This window comes from Excalfactoria chinensis, chromosome 2 (genome assembly GCF_039878825.1).
Source record: "Excalfactoria chinensis isolate bCotChi1 chromosome 2, bCotChi1.hap2, whole genome shotgun sequence".
In the NCBI taxonomy this organism is placed as follows: Eukaryota; Metazoa; Chordata; class Aves; order Galliformes; family Phasianidae; genus Excalfactoria; species Excalfactoria chinensis.
This window is the reverse complement of record NC_092826.1, coordinates 45314253-45333068: the sequence shown is the minus strand read 5'-3', so window position 1 is coordinate 45333068 and position 18816 is coordinate 45314253. Positions and strand designations below refer to the sequence as shown.

Here is an 18816-nt window from a genome sequence, read left to right as displayed (position 1 = left end):
TGCAGCCTTGCTCTGAGGCACTCAAGGGCCGTGTAGGTTTCGTTCAAGAAACAGTACTGTCTGCTCTCATCATTCCATCCCTAAAAACAAAACGTGAGCTTTTAAATCTTTTGTCTCTTTTTGTGCATTCTCTCAATTTTGGGGCTGTAGGAGTTGGGCTGTAGACCAGCGCCATAGCACTGAAAACTCATTTGTCATAACCCTTTTTTGGGGTATGTTTTATGCATGTGTTAACTGATGAGAGACACAATTCTACTCTTGGATTATGAGTCTCAAGAGAGAATCGATGACCGTGGACTTTACCTCTTGCTTTCTTGTGATACTGAAAGCACAACAATTCCTGATTGTGAAGGATGGGGATAGGGGAATGCCTCAGTTTCTGCCTGGATCTAGGCTAAGACAACATGCCAAAGGATGCTGGGGGATGTGAGGAGGTGGACTTTCTCCTGGAGCTCATAGTGATGAGGTAAAGGAGTGGGTGGAAAAGCTGCACTCAGACCCAACCACAGAGGCATGCTGGCTTGGGACTGTGTCAGTAAGGAAGGGTTTTCAGCATGGGGTGGGATCTTACGGGGGTAGACTTGTCAAAACAGAAGCAAACGAGAAAGACCTGGCTTTGACAAAGATCTGTATGGAAAAAATGAGTGGAGAAAGTCCAGGGAAGGAAAGTGAAATGAAGCATCTGTGAAGACAGAGGGGTCAAGCAGTTAGTGCAAGCAAGACACTGTCCAGAGTAACAGCCATGAAAATCAGTGGAAACCAATTAGACTGATGAAGTCATCAACATCTGAAGGCTGCAGCTGCTCACTATGCTTCTGCTGGCTCAGTTTCACCACTAGGTCAGCACTTTGAAAGTAGACCCTCTTAATAGTGACCAGAAACGCATATAAATCTGATCACTCCTCAGAAAGCTTTTGTAATCTGAGATGAGAAAGATATTGGTGCTCACTCTTCTGTCTGAACAGTTGTTAATATTACGGAAACCTCACAAGTGGACAAGTTTTGTCTTTTGGAGGGAGGGCTGATGTGGAGAGGGCAGCCTTGGGACACTGTGGATGGTTCCTCCCAGAGGCACCCTTCTGCGTCAGTGCTGATTTATGGGTTCACAAGAGTAATTTTTGACTAATGGGCACAGTGTCTTTCCAAATGATAAAAAATGATTATAAAACATATTCTCGGTAATATTAGGAGGGCTGTTTCAAAAGCAGTGCCTCTTATCTTGTGATGTTGTCTCACAATGTCAGAGGTGGATTTTGGTGGTATGGCAGTAGAGGTTGAACCTTCCCACCAATATTCCATTACATGTTGTTGCTGTGTGACAGATGGCAGCAGAGGGACAGCCTGGCAGAATGGCATCTGACACGGAAGTGCAGATGAGGCAAAGGTGTGTTCCCCCATGCAGAAAAATGGCATCTGTTGACATTCACTGATGCTTATTGAACATTCATGAAGTCCAGTGAGTGGATGTGAGCACAGTGAGGTGATGGGTGGTGCATTTCAGCAGCTGTGAAACAGTGGATCACCATTGCTCGTACATAATGTCACAAGCACAGCATGCAGGCTCTTGTTCATAGCTGGCAAAAGTACAGAGCCAGTAGTGGTGATTGTTAAAAATAATCTTCTGTAGAAGAGAATTTGCTCTATTGAACAGTGTTATTGTGCTCTTTGTATCTGTTGTTGTCATGGAAAAAGAATAGGAGGCATTACTTTCAGATCAACTGATGTATAATGAATTTCACAGAGTAGCGCTAAGATACAAACATATATGTCCCATTAAACTGGTGGGAAATTAGGGGTCTTAATGATTAAAGCTCTTGGAGAATGCATATTATGTGGAGATTTATTTTAAAGGAAACTCTTATACTGGATGTCATTGTTGCTGCAAATTACTGCTGTAGTCCCAAGTTCCCAGTGTGGTACTTAGGGGTAAATTCTAATGTGCTGTAAATCCACTTTTCAGGGGGCTATAAATTAGTACCTAAAATCTGAGGTGAAACTTGGCATGACAGTTTTCAGCCCAGATACCTCCTTCTCTCCTGAACTATATTTCCACAAAGTTTGAAATTTTGTGCAGATCATTTGTGCCTTTCCTTAATTGAAGACTTTAAACAAAGGTTACTTTTTAAACCCATGTTTCCCACGTGGAAAATTACTAGGAATGACTGGATGTGATGTGTCTGTAGTCAGCATATGACCCAGCATCTTTATGGTTACAAGGTCTACTTTGCTTCGTTAGCTCATTATAACTGAAATGACGAAGTAGGGTGTACTGTTGAAAGACGATAGCTGAACATGTGCGTTAATAGCTTTCTGTTACACCTCCCATATGCCAACAATGATACCCATTAAAGGAAAGGGATAAAATGGAAACAATTGCCCTAAAACCACACTACACCAAAGACTTCTCAGATCTGGTGCTGTTCCAGAGAAAAAAAAAGGTGATGCAGTGGTTATGGGTTCCATGTAGTCTGAGGGCAGATTTAGCATCCTTGTCAGCTCTAGGCCAGCTCTCTCTTACTTGACCTCAGTACAGACTCCAAAGTGGCCCGTGATTAATTTATTTAAGATTTAAGAACAAGAACCAGAAATTACACGGTTCTTCTCAACATATTTTTGCTTTGCCTCTAGCAAATTAATCAAATGAGAACCCAATTTGTTTTAGATTAAATGAATTCCCTCTGTTCACTGTGATAATTCCCAGCTGAACCACCTTCCACTCCCTTGGAGCATTGTACTGTAACTTATTTAACTCTGCAACTGTATTTATTAGAGGTGTTGCAGTAATAATTTATAACTGGAAGGCAAGCAGAATTTGGCATTTCTACTCAGTGGGGTGGTTATATGGCCAAAATATCTCAAAACCTTGGTTTTGGATCAGAGTTTTTGCTTTTTGCTAACTACTTAAAATATTTGATGTACTCCTGCTAAGCTACAGATAGCCACTCATTTTCAGCAGTTTGCTGTGAGCTCTGAGTGCTGATCTGTTGTTGGCCTCCAAGGGGACTCTCATAAACCTGATACAACAGGTCTCTAGTGGTCCTTCTCCTGTGCAGTTAAATACAGTTGGCTGTTCATGTGTTTTGCTCAAAGTTCACTTTTATTAACAGACCCTCAATCTGCCAGAGCTCAGTAGAAGTCAGTGAAATAAGAAATGGCTTTTTAACCAGCTCTTCTCTTTTCTTTGTCTTTCTTATTCTAGATTATCTCTTTCAGCTGACAGCTCTGTTGAGCTGTCTCTAACTAAGCTATGGGTTTTTTCTTAGCGTTAGCCACAGATGCTCAAACCTCGTGTATTTTTTCCACTCTGATTTTTGATACTGTCTTTAAAACCATGAGGCATTAAAACATCCTGGAGATTTTCTTACTGTTTACTTTCCTAACTGGTGTGTATTTTTTTAACCTTTGCAATTCATCACAGATCATGTTTTCTCTGAGAAATCTACACATTCGCTTTTCAATAAAAAATTGGGTTCTCCTGTATTTCCCTAGTTCAAAGATATCACGGAGCTTTGAGATATTTGTATGAATCAGGAAGTTTTTCAGCGCTGGAACTTGTGGCAGAGAGCTGAGTGTTTGCCAGCTCGTCAGCACAGCGCTGCAAGGAGCAGGCTGGGGCAAATGGCTTTGCCTCAGGACTGACATTTGTGGGCTTGATTCCCAGCTTTATTTTTAATATTCCAAACATAGGTTTCTCATGAAGAACCAGTAAAACTTTCAACACCTCCTAGTCTTTTTTTTTTTTTTCTTCCAAAGGATGCAGCACTGCTAATTTCTGAAAATTTAGTCTGATCTCATTCTATTCATTTCTGCCTCCCATCTTTATTTCCCTTAAACTTGTTACGCTGCAGTTAATGTTATTCAAGATTATTTATATTACATTTGAAATACGTAAACATTGCATTTGCAGTATATGATTTGGGCAAAGGGCCTAATGGCGATTGTGACTGAAAGACCTCTGAGCTTATTCTGTTAAGTAATTCCACCAGACTTCCCCTGAACTACTTTGTTGCCTGCTGCTAGACCAGCCCTTGGGATTAAAATAGGTTTTATCTGATGTTTTAGATTTTAGAAACAGGAGGCCAGCCCACTTGCTGACAAAACTGGCCTAGCCCAGCCCCACTTCATTTCAAATGCTGCTATTGCTCTTCCAAATGAGATCTGTTTGGAAAACTTGATCCCTAGCAAGCACGTAGTGTTGAAAATATTAATAAGTATGCATGCATACATATACACACACGTCCACATAAATATGTGTGTGTGTGGCGAATATAAAAGAGTCCAGAGAAACATAAGCAGGATGACAAATGCCTTGCCAAAAGTCAGCACAGTTGGCCTACATGTGTAAAACCAAATGGCTGACTTCTCCCTTCAGCCATTGACAAGAATAGAGGCAGGTTTTTGGTTTGGACTAGTATTAAAATTGGTTGGTGGCCCTGCCTGTGGCAGGGCAGGGGTTGGAGGTTCATGACCCTTGAGGTCCCTTCCAACCCAGGCCATTCTGTGATTCTGTGAAATGCTTTTCAGAGGTGGAGGTCCGTTGGTGGGAGCAGTGAAGGGATGTGAGGGCTTGAGATGGTGAGCAGAAAGAAGGCACAGCCCTTGGCATGAGAGGGGCCCTGGGGTGGAGGTACATGAGCCTTGGAGATTTGGTGCAGGATTAGGCCACAGGACTTCAGCACGGCCTGGCTGCACAAAGCAGATATGGATCAGATAAGGCAGGTTATGCTCCCAAGAAACAGGAGGCGACTGTGTTAGCAAGAGAAGGCAGGAAGCTGAGGGCTCTGGCACTGATAACTTTTCTGTGCAGCTTTTATCTTTTGTGCAAGAGGGAAAGACTTTTCCAGAGTAATTTACTGTTGGGATGGGAGGCTTGGCAGTTGACTCTTTGTGGTCACTTGGTTTATTAGTATTTGTCACAGGTTGTCAGGTGACATTGTCATCAGATAATATGTGGTACAATGGTGAGGTGTTCTTTGTTAGAGGATTCTTGCTGCTTTCAAAATCCGGATGTGTTTGTTTTGCCTGAGGAGTGTCCACTGGTTCTTGCATTTCTTAAATGCACATCTGAAACAAGGGTGAAGATAGACAGGAGCGTCCCTGGCAGTGAGCAAAACGAGTAGCACCTGGTGAAGAATATGAGTTTTGAGCTGTTTTGTCAAAAGTGCTGTGTGAGCAAAAGGAGGAGATCTTTCCTGCATTGCAGGAACTTCCACACTGCATCAGGCAGCGTCTTCTTCAGACCTCAGCATGTGGCAAGTCAGAAGGTGAGGGTGAGGTTTATTCCTGCTCATACACGCAAACAGTTTAGACTTTGCTAGCCTTTGTGAGGGCCATGAGTTTCCTTCACTTTTGAGTCCATCCTTCCATGGCCATGCTGTGTCTCATGTCAGCTGCAGCACCAGCCCAGTCTCATGATGCCAGCATCTTGTTCATGCACAATAAGGCTGTGGACACCAAAGGGCTACCCAAGCCCAGACTCACTCCCATCATGCATGCTTATCTGTTCAGAACCTGCTTTTTCACTGCAGCTCACTAAATGTTCCATTCTGGCGAATTCCTTGGCTGGCCTCTGTGCTTCTGTTTCTTTCTGTCCTTGTGTTGAGGGAAGATCTGGATGGGACATTTGCAAGTGAGGCGTCTTTCTTGGCACCCAGGGCTGCAAGGATGGTGTGAGGGCTCAGCAAGTAGAAGCTCCACAGGGTGAAGCAGCTGTGCTCAATGTGATGCAGACTTCTGCCTTGCCTCTACAGCAATGCAAGCAAAAGCTCAAGAGAAGGAATATTTTGGAGGGTAGGGGCTGCTGTCTGAAACTAGTGTTTTCTGCATGGTAGGCTGGCAGCTCTTGGGAAATGATGCTTTAGGTGCTGATTTAAAAGAGCCCTGGAGCCTTCTCCAGTATGTGAAATGGTGTGTATGGAAGAGGAAATGGATCTCCTCTGTTTCCTTCTAGAAATCAGGAAGGTGGAGTTGGGCAGTGGGGATGTACTGCTCCTCCTGGGAGCTAGTCTGGGTAAAATCTGGTTCTGGTAGCAGGCATGGCTCTCGCCTTACCTTGTCTCAGCAGAAGGAAAGGTTGGGCTGGTAGCAAGAGACTGGGGGAAAAAAAAATGTAATGAGTGCATTTTTTCTGCTGATTCCAGCCTTTTCCTTTGAGTAATTGTTGCTGCAAGGAAGCAGAAAGAAATTAAGCTTCTGACAAAATAAATGGGCTGAAACTTCAGCATAGGAAGTTCCGCACGAATGTGCGCAAGAACTTCTTTACAGTGAGGGTGACGGAGCACTGGAACAGGCTGCCCAGGGAGGTGGTGGAGTCTCCTTCTCTGGAGATATTCAAGACCTGCCTGGACGCCTACCTGTGTGACGTGGTGTAGGGAGCCTGCTTTGGCAGGGGGGTTGGACTCTATGATCTCTAGAGGTCCCTTCCAACCCCTACAATTCTGTGATTCTGTGATTCTGTGATTAGTAGCATTTTGCTACTGGCTGGAGTAGCTGGAGATGAGAACGAAAGAGCTGATGTGCTTTTTGTTGTCTGTCAGCTCTCTGTCCCACTGTTTATCAGATCTTTGGGTAAAGCTAATGCACCTGTAACAAATTCTTCCTGTATTTTGCCAGCGGTAGTAGTAACCTGGTGCTGTGTCTTTCTTTCTGTCTCCAGACGATTTTGCAGAAGAGGAGGAGGTGCAGTCCTTTGGCTACAAGAGGTTTGGTAAGTGACAGCTGGTCTTTCACCTTTCTGTTGCTGCGAGCTTAGCTTAAGAGAAGCAGCTGCTATTAAAGCTTCCTTTACTGACCTGACAGCATGAAAACATGTAGGTACAGTCCCATCAACACATTCAGTCTAATGTCTGGCCAGATGCAGGTGTGATGAGAAGTCATCAGCTTAATTACTGGATCTTTGCATGAAGCAGTGTTATGAAAACCAATCCCACATGAATGTGCCAGATGTAAAGAAGCCTGAAACAACTTCTGCCCTTGCTGTGCTTTTCATATACCCTAAATGATGCACAACATGGTCAGTTGTGATCATATGGGACCTCCTTCATGCTCTCCAAAGTCAGAATGGATGATCCAGGAACAATTCTGTGAGCTCCTCTCCAAAAAAAAGGATCAAAAGCTTAGGGGATGATTGTATTCTGATGTCAAAAAGTAGTTCTGATGACCAAAATCCTTTACAACTGCTTTATCTTCTCCTGATCTGGGATGTGGTGAAAGCTTCAAAACCTGGTCAAACTGCTGCATGGTATTTGAGACTCGAGTGTGTTCTTGTGTTTCTGTATACAAAGGGAAGCTCTTGCTTCTATTTTTGCTTGAATGAACCCAAAGGTTTTACTTAATACATTGCAATGTGACCTTTTATAAACCACAACTTAAGCTAAGAATTCCAAATAGATAAATTGTTACAACCATATTGGTCACTTTTCTTTTTTTGATCGCGGTTCATTGAAAATGGCCTTATCATGTGAAGGAACTAATGTTGTGCATCTCTGAACGGGGTCAGCAGCCCTCGAGGCTGGAACAAGAGTCATTTTCAACAACTCCATTTGGCGAATGGATAGGAAAAACAGGCTGAATTAAAAAAAAAAAAAAAAGAAGAAAGAAGAAGAAAAGAAAAATGTCAACAATTCACCCCAGAAGAAGCAGGGGGAGGAACGCTTGTGGCAGTAGGAGACACAGTGGCTGGGAGGTGGGATCACATTCACATGACCTCTTCAACTGCTGCACTGCTCCCTGCTGTTGAGCTTTATTTTGGGTAGGTCAGCCAACCACAGAGCCAGCATCTGTGGCTTGGAAAGTCCTTCCATAAGGCTGCACGTAGGTTTTTTCTGCTTTTTGGTTTTTACCTCTGGACTGGGCCCTGGAATAGCAATATATATATATATATACATATATATCTCAAGAACTAGGAAGAAATGTTAACTGTTCTAAATGTTTCCAGGAGTGCTTGTGCTTGTTTTATGTTTGTTGGGGTGGAGGGGACAAGAAGCTAAACAGAGTGGCAGAGACAGGAGAAGGATGTCAACACTTGTGGAGGTCCCTGCAGGGCACAGCCAACATACAGGGCTGTTTCCCCTTCTTCAGAAAGACTGCCTTAATGTGTTCCCATTTCTACAGTGATCACAGCATCTCCTGGCAGCCTCTGAGCAACACTGCATTCCTCAGAAGTATTGGCTCCTCCATTCAGGAAGGTGATGCACATCTTTTAAAAACCCAGATCCACTGGCCAGCCAGATTGGCTCTTCCAGTGAAGCACTACAGGTGCAAAAATATAACCAAGTAGTTCAGGATCCATAGGAATTGTTATGCTTGTTGTCCCAGCTTGTGTTCCTTCTTGGCCTTGCGTTCTCACTGATAGTAGCAGGTTAAATTATGAACATTTGGATAATGAAATATACTATTAAGGATATAAAGATAAAGAAGAAAATAAGCTTACTATTATTATTAGTAGTAAAGAGAAGGAATGAAATACTCCTTTCACGTCACTGCAAGATTTTACATATGACAATAAGGAATGTGGTTCAGTGATGGGATTTGCTAGGTCACGTTGGTGGTTGGGCTTGATGAGCTTTAAGGTCTTTTCCCACCTATCTGATTCTATGATTCTATGGATCTATGATAGTATGAATGGAGAAGCCCAAGGCAAGAACCAACTTTTGTGATACAAGGCCTTTGGAAGGAGGCCTATCCTGTCTGCAGGCTGGTGCTGTGGAAATCAGCATATTTTGTGCATGGCTGTTGAAGCAGGCAGCAGTAACAGCAACGGTTGGTTGGTTCAGGAGCCACTGTGTAAGAACAGCTGTGTGAATATTTTGTGACCAGAGTAGTCCCTGTGTGCTCTGTTAACATGAGATGGGATAGAGGGACCATGACTCAGGTGCCTTCAGCTCCATGTTTTGGAAAGAGGAAGCCTTGTTTGGAGCAGAATGTGCTCTGAGGGGGAGATGGCTAAACCACAACTGATTCATAAAGAACACGTTTTGCGGTGAATCACTGCTGGCAGCTGGGAACACATGTTGGTCAGCACTTGGCTCACAATCCTTGACTAACTGTTTTCCTAGAGTTCAGCTGAGGAGCTTATTATTAGCTGTCTTGTTGCTGGAGCCTGCCATTTGCTTCAAGAAAGCAAGAGATTTGCTAAAGGCTGGAAGGCACTCTTGGGCAATTCTCATTTTGGGGAAGAAAAGAAGACTGAGCAGTCACCATCCTGCCAGCATGCACTGCTCCCCATTTTCCTGAACATTTCTCTCCCTCCTCCTCAAACAGACTAATTTCAGGGAGCGTATTGTGCTATTCTTTAGTCCACCAAACTTTAACTGGCTGTATTAATCCAAACACACTGAGCATATCGTAGAATCATAGAATTACGAATATCATAGAATATCATAGAATATCACAGTAACATTTAAAAATACTCAGCACAGATGCAGAAGGAAAGTCCACAGTAGCATATATTTGCTTTTGAGTGTAGGATAAATTCACCTCAGGGGGTCAGGGAGGCTGAGGAAGACACACTTTCCAGCTGCCTGGTGCTGTTTGCTTCTTCTCAGTGGGTGCTCCAAATATGCAGGGATGCTGCCAGAAGGGTGCTTTCTGGTGTCTCAGCTGCCCATGGCTCTGGGTTGCAATGGTAAGAACATGATGAAGGATGTTTCTTATTGCCATTACTTCATCACCAGTCATTACCAGGCTGCTTTCAAGTGATCTGCTCCAGATAACAAGCTCTGCCCATCCATCAGTTTTCCTCTACCAGTTTGTCATCAGTGTTAACCCTTTCCTCAGGCAGTGCTTTTGGTCTGTATGTCCCCCACTCCGTATTTGGGAAAGAAGGAATGAGGAGAGGGCAAAACTTGCTTTTCAGAATTATATGGTTTTTGAGATGCTAAATATCAGGCTTGAGAGCTCAAACTAATTTCAAAATCATAAAGTCATAGAATAATAGAATTGTTTGGGTTGGAAGGGACCCTTAAAGGATATCTACTCCAGCTCCTCTGCAATGAACAGGGACACCTACAGCTACATCAGGTGCTCAGATCCCTGTGCAGCCTGACTATAGGGATGGAGCATCTACCACAGCTCTGGACAGCCAGTTCCAGTGTCTCATCACACTTAACATGAAATACTTTTTCCTTCTATCCAATCTAATCTCTCCTCTTTTAGTTTGAAACCATTTCCCCTTGTCCTGTCACAACAGATAGGACCCCTGCTGAAGAGTCTTGTCTCTTTTGTTGTTATAGCCCCCTATAGGCCACTATCATGTCTCCCTGGAGCCTTCTCTTTCCTGGGATGAGCAGTTCTGGACATCAATGAAGGCAAAGGAATTAAAGGGAACTAATGGACTTTGAGGTCACAGGTCTGATCTGCTCAACCTGTGGCACTCCCAGGCAAAAGACAGACAGTTGCAAATTTTGATTCTTTGTGTTAATGCTTTAGAACTTAAAACCTGCACTTAAAAGAGCAATTAGTGTACAAATTTCAATATGAAGTTATTCAGTGAATAGTTTGAAGCTATACCATGACATGAAATAAATGGGAAAAAAAGGGAGTGTGAAGCCCAATTTTAATGTTTCAGAAAGCAGGCTTCCAAGAATAGAGCTGCAAGGCCTGTTGACAATGAGAAACCTCACAAGGAGTAAAAAGATAGGGCCAGTACACTGCAGATAAGCAGAAGACTAAACAGTTTGTGCAAGATAAGGACCCTTTCTTTGCCCTCAAGAAACATAGCCAGAGTTGGAGGCTATCAGTCTGTCCTCCATAGGAGGGCCCATCTTGTTCCCTGTCCTCCAGACCATGAGCCAGGTTCTTTCACCTCCTATAGGGTATGCTATATATGACTGAGTCATGATGTCCATTCCATGCAGCAACGGTAATTTAGCTCCTGAGCATCATTCCAGTTCTAAGAAATAATTCTAGGCATTTCTAGACCAGAAATGGACAAATCATCTTGTGAGACAATAACAAAATCTGCTACACTAGGAGCTGGGAAAAATGCCACTAGTTTTAAAGTATTCTTGGCAAATATAACCTTTTTTTTTTTTTGCTGATGAGTTGCTGAGGGGTAGCTGAACTTGATCCACATAATAACTGTTTTCTCACTTCATATTGTTTTGAATATTTTAGGCAGAGAGAAGCTATATATCACTTGGTGTGTGTATATACAGTTGTATATATATATAGATATATATATACATACCTTTGGTAGAATACAGGTGGGGAATTTTAGGAGTTTAACTTGATAAAAGCCTTATGAATATTTTACAGAGAAAAAAAAAAAAAAAAAAAAAAAAAGAAAACTGAGCTTAATATAATATATTTTCCGCCTATAAGTAACAATTCAAATGTGATCCTCTTACTCTTTCTTAAAACTCATGGCTTGGGTTTTTGTGATAGTTCAGGAATAGCATTAAGTCATTAACACTGTGCAGAAAGCATAATTAAGCCTTTAACCCTGGATAAACTCAGGCCATTGTTCACATCTATAATAATACACATGAAAAAATGCCTGACATCAGTTTGATGGTGAGCAACATCCACACAAACCTTAAACCTCTAAGAAAAATAAATAAATACATATCTAATCTTAAGGAATTTGTCAGCTTTTCTTTATGCTTTGAAAATGACCAGCAAGGGATTTCATGTTCAACAAGCCATGTAGTTCTCTAGGCATTCTTTCACATGTGTGCCTGCGACATGCAATAGTGTGGCTCAGTAGTAAGTCAGGAGTCACTATTGCTCACAGAGCTGGAGGAAAGTCTGTCACATTGCTTCCAGGCCAGCGACCTTGCTACATTTATTGGATGGAGATGCCATCTGCTTGTGTCCTGGGGTAATTAAACCTACACTACATGGCAGCGTCAGCACGCCTCTTCATTATAGGCCAAGAAATGTCATTTGGAGACAACCTTTCCATTGCAATGGCCACTGGGATGGAAGGGGGCACCCAGGTGAACCCAGTGTGGCCAGCATGTCCTGGGGCTGGGGCCTCAGGGGCACACACTGGGGGTTACATGTGTATGTGAGAGTTCTTCTGTTTTTCTTTTCTTTCCAGGGCCATTGTCAGGGAGTTCAGCTCTTGATAAAAAAATTAAGAGGAACATGTGCGAGGTGCCTACGTGCCTCTGTCTTTGTCCTCACTCTGTCAGCAGCTTCTGGATTATCACTGATACCTCCCAACTGAAAATTTTAAACTGCTAAATCTTTCCATGTTCTTAAAGATGGAAAATAGTTGAGTGATCCATTAGTGTCAAACAGTAATAGTGTGATCCAAGAAGCTGACAGAGCTGTGTGTTCCATGCCAGTGTAGGCCAGAGATGTCAGAGCTGTTGGGTTTGATGGGCTTGGGGCTGCCTCTCTCCAACATCTCCTGCTGTGCCTGCATGCAGGCCCCATAAAGAGGCCTCTTAGCAGTGGAGTGGGTGACCAGAATCATTCCAGCTGTGTGCTGGTCTGCAGGCAATCTATTTTTTATTAGTTACGTGTTTTTTCTTTTTTTCAATCTAAGTACAATTAAAATTCTTGACATGTTTCTTCCTACATTGCATCTGCATGCCTGGAAGCATACCTTCTCGATCAATCTCTGTCTTTCAGAGATGTGCTGAAAGGTGGCATGGTCACTGCTCCATGTGAAGTCTACCCTCTGTTTTTCATTAGGGCAGTAAAATAGGTGTGTGGGCTGACTTGAGTATTGTATTTACAAATGGAATGAAAAATACTGGTTGTGTTGTAAGCAACACCTGGGGATTTGGTATTTGTTTCCCTGTAAACGAGATGGACAAATAATGAAGCACTTCGCATCAGGTTGCTGCCAAAACACCTAGGCTGCATGTTGGGTTGTTCAGTATCACAAGCCATTAGATATGAGAGAGATGAATGCATTAGAACAAAACTAAGAATTGTGTTTTCAGCTTGGTACTGTTTCAGTGGAAAGGAGCACAGGAAAACTATGGAAGAAGTGAAAATTTAAGATAAGAAGCCATTCCAAGAAGGAAGGGGAAGATAAAATAGTTAAGAGATACCAGCTAGTGGGCTCTCCCAGTACTGCTGTTGTAGCATTACTGATGGCTCTGGTGACCTCTTCTTGAGTTTTATCCAAAGCAGAGCTTTGCCTCTGCAGCCAGCAGCTGCTATATGCTGCTCTTTACAGTCTGCTGTAAGCTATAAAGCTGCAAGTGCTCAGTTGTGTCTGACTGATGCTTGGCTATTCTTTATCAGCTTCTGTCATCCCACACCAAAAAGCTGCTGTGCTGTGCTTACTGCTGGCAATGACATTTTAGAATAGACACACTGGTGCACAGTGAGGCAGAGGATGCCTTATCTTTTGGGGGATTTTCCTCAAACCAGACCCGATGGTCTCTGCCCTCTCCCACCCTTGAAAGCCCCATCCCAGCCAGCATCTTGGAACCAGTGAGGCCACCAAAGTAATGCATTACAAAGTTGTACTCAGCCAATTCTGTGATGATTTTCAGGGAGAAAATTTTATTTGTGAGGACTGACTTTCTGTGAAATCCTAAATCTAAATTTAGGGCTCAGCATGGGATTCATTTTGCTTGCTTTTATGTAGCCTATAAGGAAACCCATCCCTCAAACGGTGGTAGCAAGGAGAGACACATACTGTGTGAAGGCATGGCCATACTGAGCAAGAGCTTCATGTTCCCAGTCACTTTGAGTCACTCCACAAGTCTTCAAGACTCCAGATTGTGTGGGAAAGGCACATAAATGCTTAGGAAAAAAAGCCTGTGAGAGCTAAATGGGATAGTGCAAATAAGGAATCACAAAATATTTTGCCATTCAGAGAGATGTAGACTGGCTTGAGCCCAGGAGAACCTCATGAGGTTCAGTAAAGCCAAGTACAAAGTCTTGCACCTAGGTTGTAGCAACCCCCTCTATCAGTACAAGGGTATGTAAGAATGGAGCTGGGGGTATATATAAGAATGGAGCACAGCACTGCTGAAAAGGACCTGGTGAATGGCAAGCTGAACATGAGTCAGCAACATACCCTTGCAGCCCAGAAAGCCAGCTGTTTTCTGGGATGCATCAAAAGGAGTGTGGCCAGCAGGGCAAGGGAGGTGATCCTACCCCTCTGCTGTGCACTGGTGAGGCCTCACCTGAAGTATTGCATCATCCAAGTGTGGAGTCCTTAGTGCAGGAGAGATGTGGACCTGTTGGAGAGTGTCCAGTGGAGGGCCACAAAAGTGGTGCAAGGGTTGAAACACCTCCTATGAGGACAGGCTGAGAGCACTGGGACTATTCAAACTGGAGAAGCAAAGGCTCCGAGGATATGTGAGAGTGGCCTTTCAGTATATAAAGAGGAGCTATAAGAAGGAAGGAGACAGACTCTTCTAGGGTCTGTTGTGATCGGACAGGGGGAAACGGTTTCAAACTAAAAGAGGGGAGATTTAGACTGGATGGAAGGGAGAAGTATTTTATGTTAAAGTTAATGAAGCACAAGAACAGGTTGCCCAGAGAGGTGGTGGATGTCCTAGCCCTTGGGGACACACAAGGTCAGGCTGGACAGGGCTCTGAGCAGCCTGCTGTAGCTGTAGGTGTCCTTGTTCATTGCAGGGGAGTTGGATGAGATGGCCTTTAAGGCTTCCTTCCAACCAAACAATCCTGTGATTCTGTGATTCTATTTTAGGCTGTTTTTGCCTATTGCAGACACTGATAAGGAGCAGCATGTTGCTTCACTAAACTAAAATTAAACCAAACTCTACCGTACTGCAACACAACAGTTTAGCCAAAGGAAAGCTGGAATAAAATTTTATCCAGTCTCAATTAATCTTCTGCATATGCCTAAAACTAAGCAGAGCAGGCAGAGAGCCCAGACGTTTCCTCTCATTCTGCTTCAGCCAGGGTCTAGCGGGTGGCTTAGGGGTCTGGTAATGGGTGGGTCGTGGGGGAGCATGAGCGGGAAAGGGCTCCGTGGGTGCCTGGAGATGATGGGGCTGTGCATTACGCAACAGGAGCTTGGAGATTTGTGTCATGCAGATGCTCTTCAGCTCAGTCAGGAATGTATCTGGAAAATGCACCCTGCCAGGTTGAGGGATGGATGCCTCACATTAATAAAGTGTGTGTGTGTTTTTCGGGTTGCAACTAGTGGCTGCTAATGGAGGCAGCTGGAATTTTTGTGGGGGACAGAGTACAAGACCCGAGGGATCCACTTTTCAGCAGTTTGCATTAGTGGTTCTTTGCAGATGTTCAGTGTGTTGGTAGCCATTCCACAATGCCATAAAGAGGCAAAGCAAGTAGGCTTCATTTTAAGGATATCAGGGCACGAGGATATCATACAATCATGGAATGGCTTAAAGTGGACCTCAAAGCCCACCCAGTCCCACCCCATGCCATAAGCAGGGCTGCCCCCCAGCAGCTCAGCTGCCCAGGGCCCCATACAACCCGGCCTTGAGCTCCTCCAAGGATGGGGCACCACAGCTTTTCTGGGCAGCTGTGCCAGCACCTCACTGCCCTCTGAGTCAAAAATTTCCTCCTAACATGTAAGCTATGGTTAATAGGGCTTTGCCGTGTAGGTTTCAAAACAAGAACATTTAAAATTTTGGAAAATGCTAATCGATTTTCTTGATGTAATGTATTTTTGTGTTTGCATGGTTTTGGCCAGGAACATGGAAAATTCCACTGAGTTTTATATTCTGAATTTGCCCAGGAATAGGCATGCAAGATTCTTACTTGCCAGACTTGTAAGGTCATTGGAGCCTACTCGGTCGTGTCCAAAGGCAGGAAAAACACTGTCCTTGTATATTTTTTTAAGAGGCTAGGGCATGATTTCAGAGCATCTGTGTATGTTTAGGGACAAGCAGTAACTGGAAGATTTTCTACATCCATTTCTGCTTTATTGTATAGAGGAGAAGAATCTGATTACAAATAAACAAATAAATAAATAAAAATAGAGCCAAGGAATGTGTTTTCTTTCTTCCTCCTTTCACCTTAGAAATTAATTGCTTCAGATGGAAATATGGTATATAATGCCCAATGTAACTGATGGTTTCATTATAAGTCTGGTCCATCAGACTTGAGTTTGGACTGGGAGAGCTCTTGTTCTTAATTAACATTTTGTACAACCTGAAGCCAGAGTAATTTGAACCCCCACTGCAAAGTTTCAGCGTAGCATCTGTGCACAACTAAATTCACTTCTCCCCAGCAGTGACTGCATATCATTTGCTTGTTTGTGTTTCATTTTCATTTAAGTACATCCAATGTGAATTTGGATCAGTGTGTTGGGCTACCTAACAGCGTGACTTCAAGTATACAAAACCCAGACGTGGACATTTAGATATCCTGTAGGTTCCATCTAGAAATCCAAGTGTGTTCCTAGACATGCTATTCCCAACATCAGGAAAGATAAAAACCTGTGAGTTTGATTCTGCTTCTCACCCTGTTAGAAGACACCAGCTGAGAGTTTAGAACTCATTTTGTTACCCCAAACACTGACACTGCATATACACTTTCCTAAAACAGGCCATCAGATCGTTGCTTCATAGAATCATAAGACTGCTCTGGTTGGAAAAGACCTTAAAGAACGTATTTGTCTCCTTAGGAACACAGGTTTCTGTTTGATGGATGATACTGTGTGCTTAACCTCTTTCACAGATTTTAAAAATGACCACATGCATATTTCAGCAGTAAGCACAGTTTCCTTATTAAGCCTACTGGACAATACTCAGCATGGCTCACTTCTGATGGGAAGCAAACAAAGCAACATCTGGTTCTTGTGCTTATTGCAGAGGATCTGAAAGATCTTTCCCAAAACTCTAAAGCTGGTGTATTTTTTAAATAGTTTAGTTTGGCTAAAATTAGGAGAAAGCTTTAAGGTGTATGTGAGGGGCTGAACTAACCAAAATACTGGAGGAAGCAGAGGAAGAGCAGATGTGTCCATCTGGGTCATCAAGCAGAATTAAAGTATACAAACTATTTTTCAGAAGTCTTTAATTCAGCCCCCCTCTTTGCTCCATCCCTCTTGGATTGATTTTCCTCTGTCACTGATAAGCCTTTCTGCAGGTTCCAAAACTACACATGAATCCACCTCAATGGAAGATCCCTTTGTTTTCTGCAGTGTTCACAACTCAGGTTTTAGGGACATGGGTTAGTGGGTATGGTGGGAATAAGCTGATGGCTAGACTAGATGAACTTAGTCGTCTTTTCCAGCCTTAATGATTCCATGATGGTCTGATCTGGGGAAGTGCTCTGCAATGCCATATGGAAACCACTCATCCTGCTATAGCTTTCCCAGTGACATCAGGAACAAGGCAGAGGTGTATCCCATCTTTCTGCTCTACTCACGGCATGGAATAGGTCAGCACAAGTTAAAAAGCAGATCTCAGTCCAAGGCTCACTACCGAGCCCACCATGGCAGGGAAATTTGGTAGCTGGAGTAAAACCCACCAGTGTCAGAGGGCAACCTGTAAAAACCATAAGCTTCAGAGATGGCCTTTTGCTGCAGCTTTGCATCCTGGCTCCAGAACAGCTTGTATTTGTGGCAAGTGGCTTTGGGGAATGCAGGGCTGTGGGGCTGTTTTTGTTCTCAGCTGCCATCTATGCGAGAGGTTACTGTGAGTGGTTCTATGATTTAGTAGAGAGAAATGGAGCTGTGTTCTCCACAACAAACCTTTCCTATTGCACTTGGTTTGAATAGCACTTGAGTCTCTAATTACGTCTCCAATGGAAAGAGAACTCCTCATTTATTGCAAAGAATGAAACTGCACATGCATGAAACCAGATGCCCTAATAAAAACCCCACAAAATAACCATAAGAGCTACAAGAACACGTATTTGTCCAGTGGATGATCGAGGTGGTCTAGAAAAGAATGAGGGGAAGTCTCTTTGCAAAAGGAAGCAGAAGAGCTGACAGTGAAACCAGAAGTCATCTTATGTCAAAGCAGGATTTACGTCACTATGGTTCTCTTAATTTTGAGCTTGCTGTTTGCGCCAATGTGGCACTATAATTTAATCACTTTATTTTCTTTTTCTCCCTTCTGGGAGGTTTCTAAAATACTCTTTTAGAAAGAAAAATAAATAATCTCTAATGTCTTTTCAGTTGTTCTTCTGGGAAGACTTGTGGTGAGTTAAAAGAAAATAGTCAGAGAAGCTGTGAATGGGAGACATTTCCAGGGTGGGTGTGTTTGAGGTTTGTTTGGGTTTTTATAATACTCTACTCCTATGTCTTTTTTTTCTTTTTTCTTTTTTTTTAATTTTTTTTTTTTTTTTTTTTCCTAATAGTTTTCAGATGCTTTTAATACAGTGGAAATTGGATTAAGAAACTGCTCCAAATTCCACCAGTGATGGGAGCTTTGTGGAGCAAAGTGTTATAGGACCCAGCTCCACCACTGCACGTACACCCTGAGGACAGTTCTGCTGGAGAGGAGCTGAGATCCTGCAGTCTTTGCTTGGGCAAACACACAGCAAAGAATTTTTGTAGTCATTTTTTCTCTCCTTTGGCTTACAGATCCACACTTAAAGTGTATTTATAACCTTTTAGCTTTCAAGAGTACACTGTTGTTGACACTGGAGTTAGTGAAGCTGAATGATTTCAGCATGGGTCTTTCTCTGCCTGTGTTGAAGTGCAAGAGCAGCACAGAGTGGAGGGAGGTGCTGTAATGCATGTGAGGTTAATCTACATGAGGGTTAATCTACTGTTTTGTGGAGGCTTCTCAGCACAGTTCATATCAGTAAGGAAAAAATTCTTCTCCGAAAGAGTGGTGAGACAGTAGCACAGGCTGCCCAGGGAGGTGGCACAGTCACCCTTTCTGGAGGTGTTCAAGAACCATCTGGATGTGGCACTGAGGGACATGGCCAGTGGGCATGGTGGGGATGGGC

The 18816-nt window shown here is 43.2% G+C and overlaps 1 protein-coding gene across 1 annotated transcript in view; it reads left to right on the top strand.

Moving 5' to 3' along the window:
• Positions 1 to 18816, top strand: part of COLEC12 (collectin subfamily member 12) — an 88596-nt gene that overhangs the window by 4914 nt on the left and 64866 nt on the right. The window contains exon 2 of the mRNA XM_072330303.1: positions 6656 to 6706. Within this exon, the coding sequence (XP_072186404.1) occupies positions 6656 to 6706 (51 nt within the window). The remainder of the gene's footprint in view (positions 1 to 6655; positions 6707 to 18816) is intronic.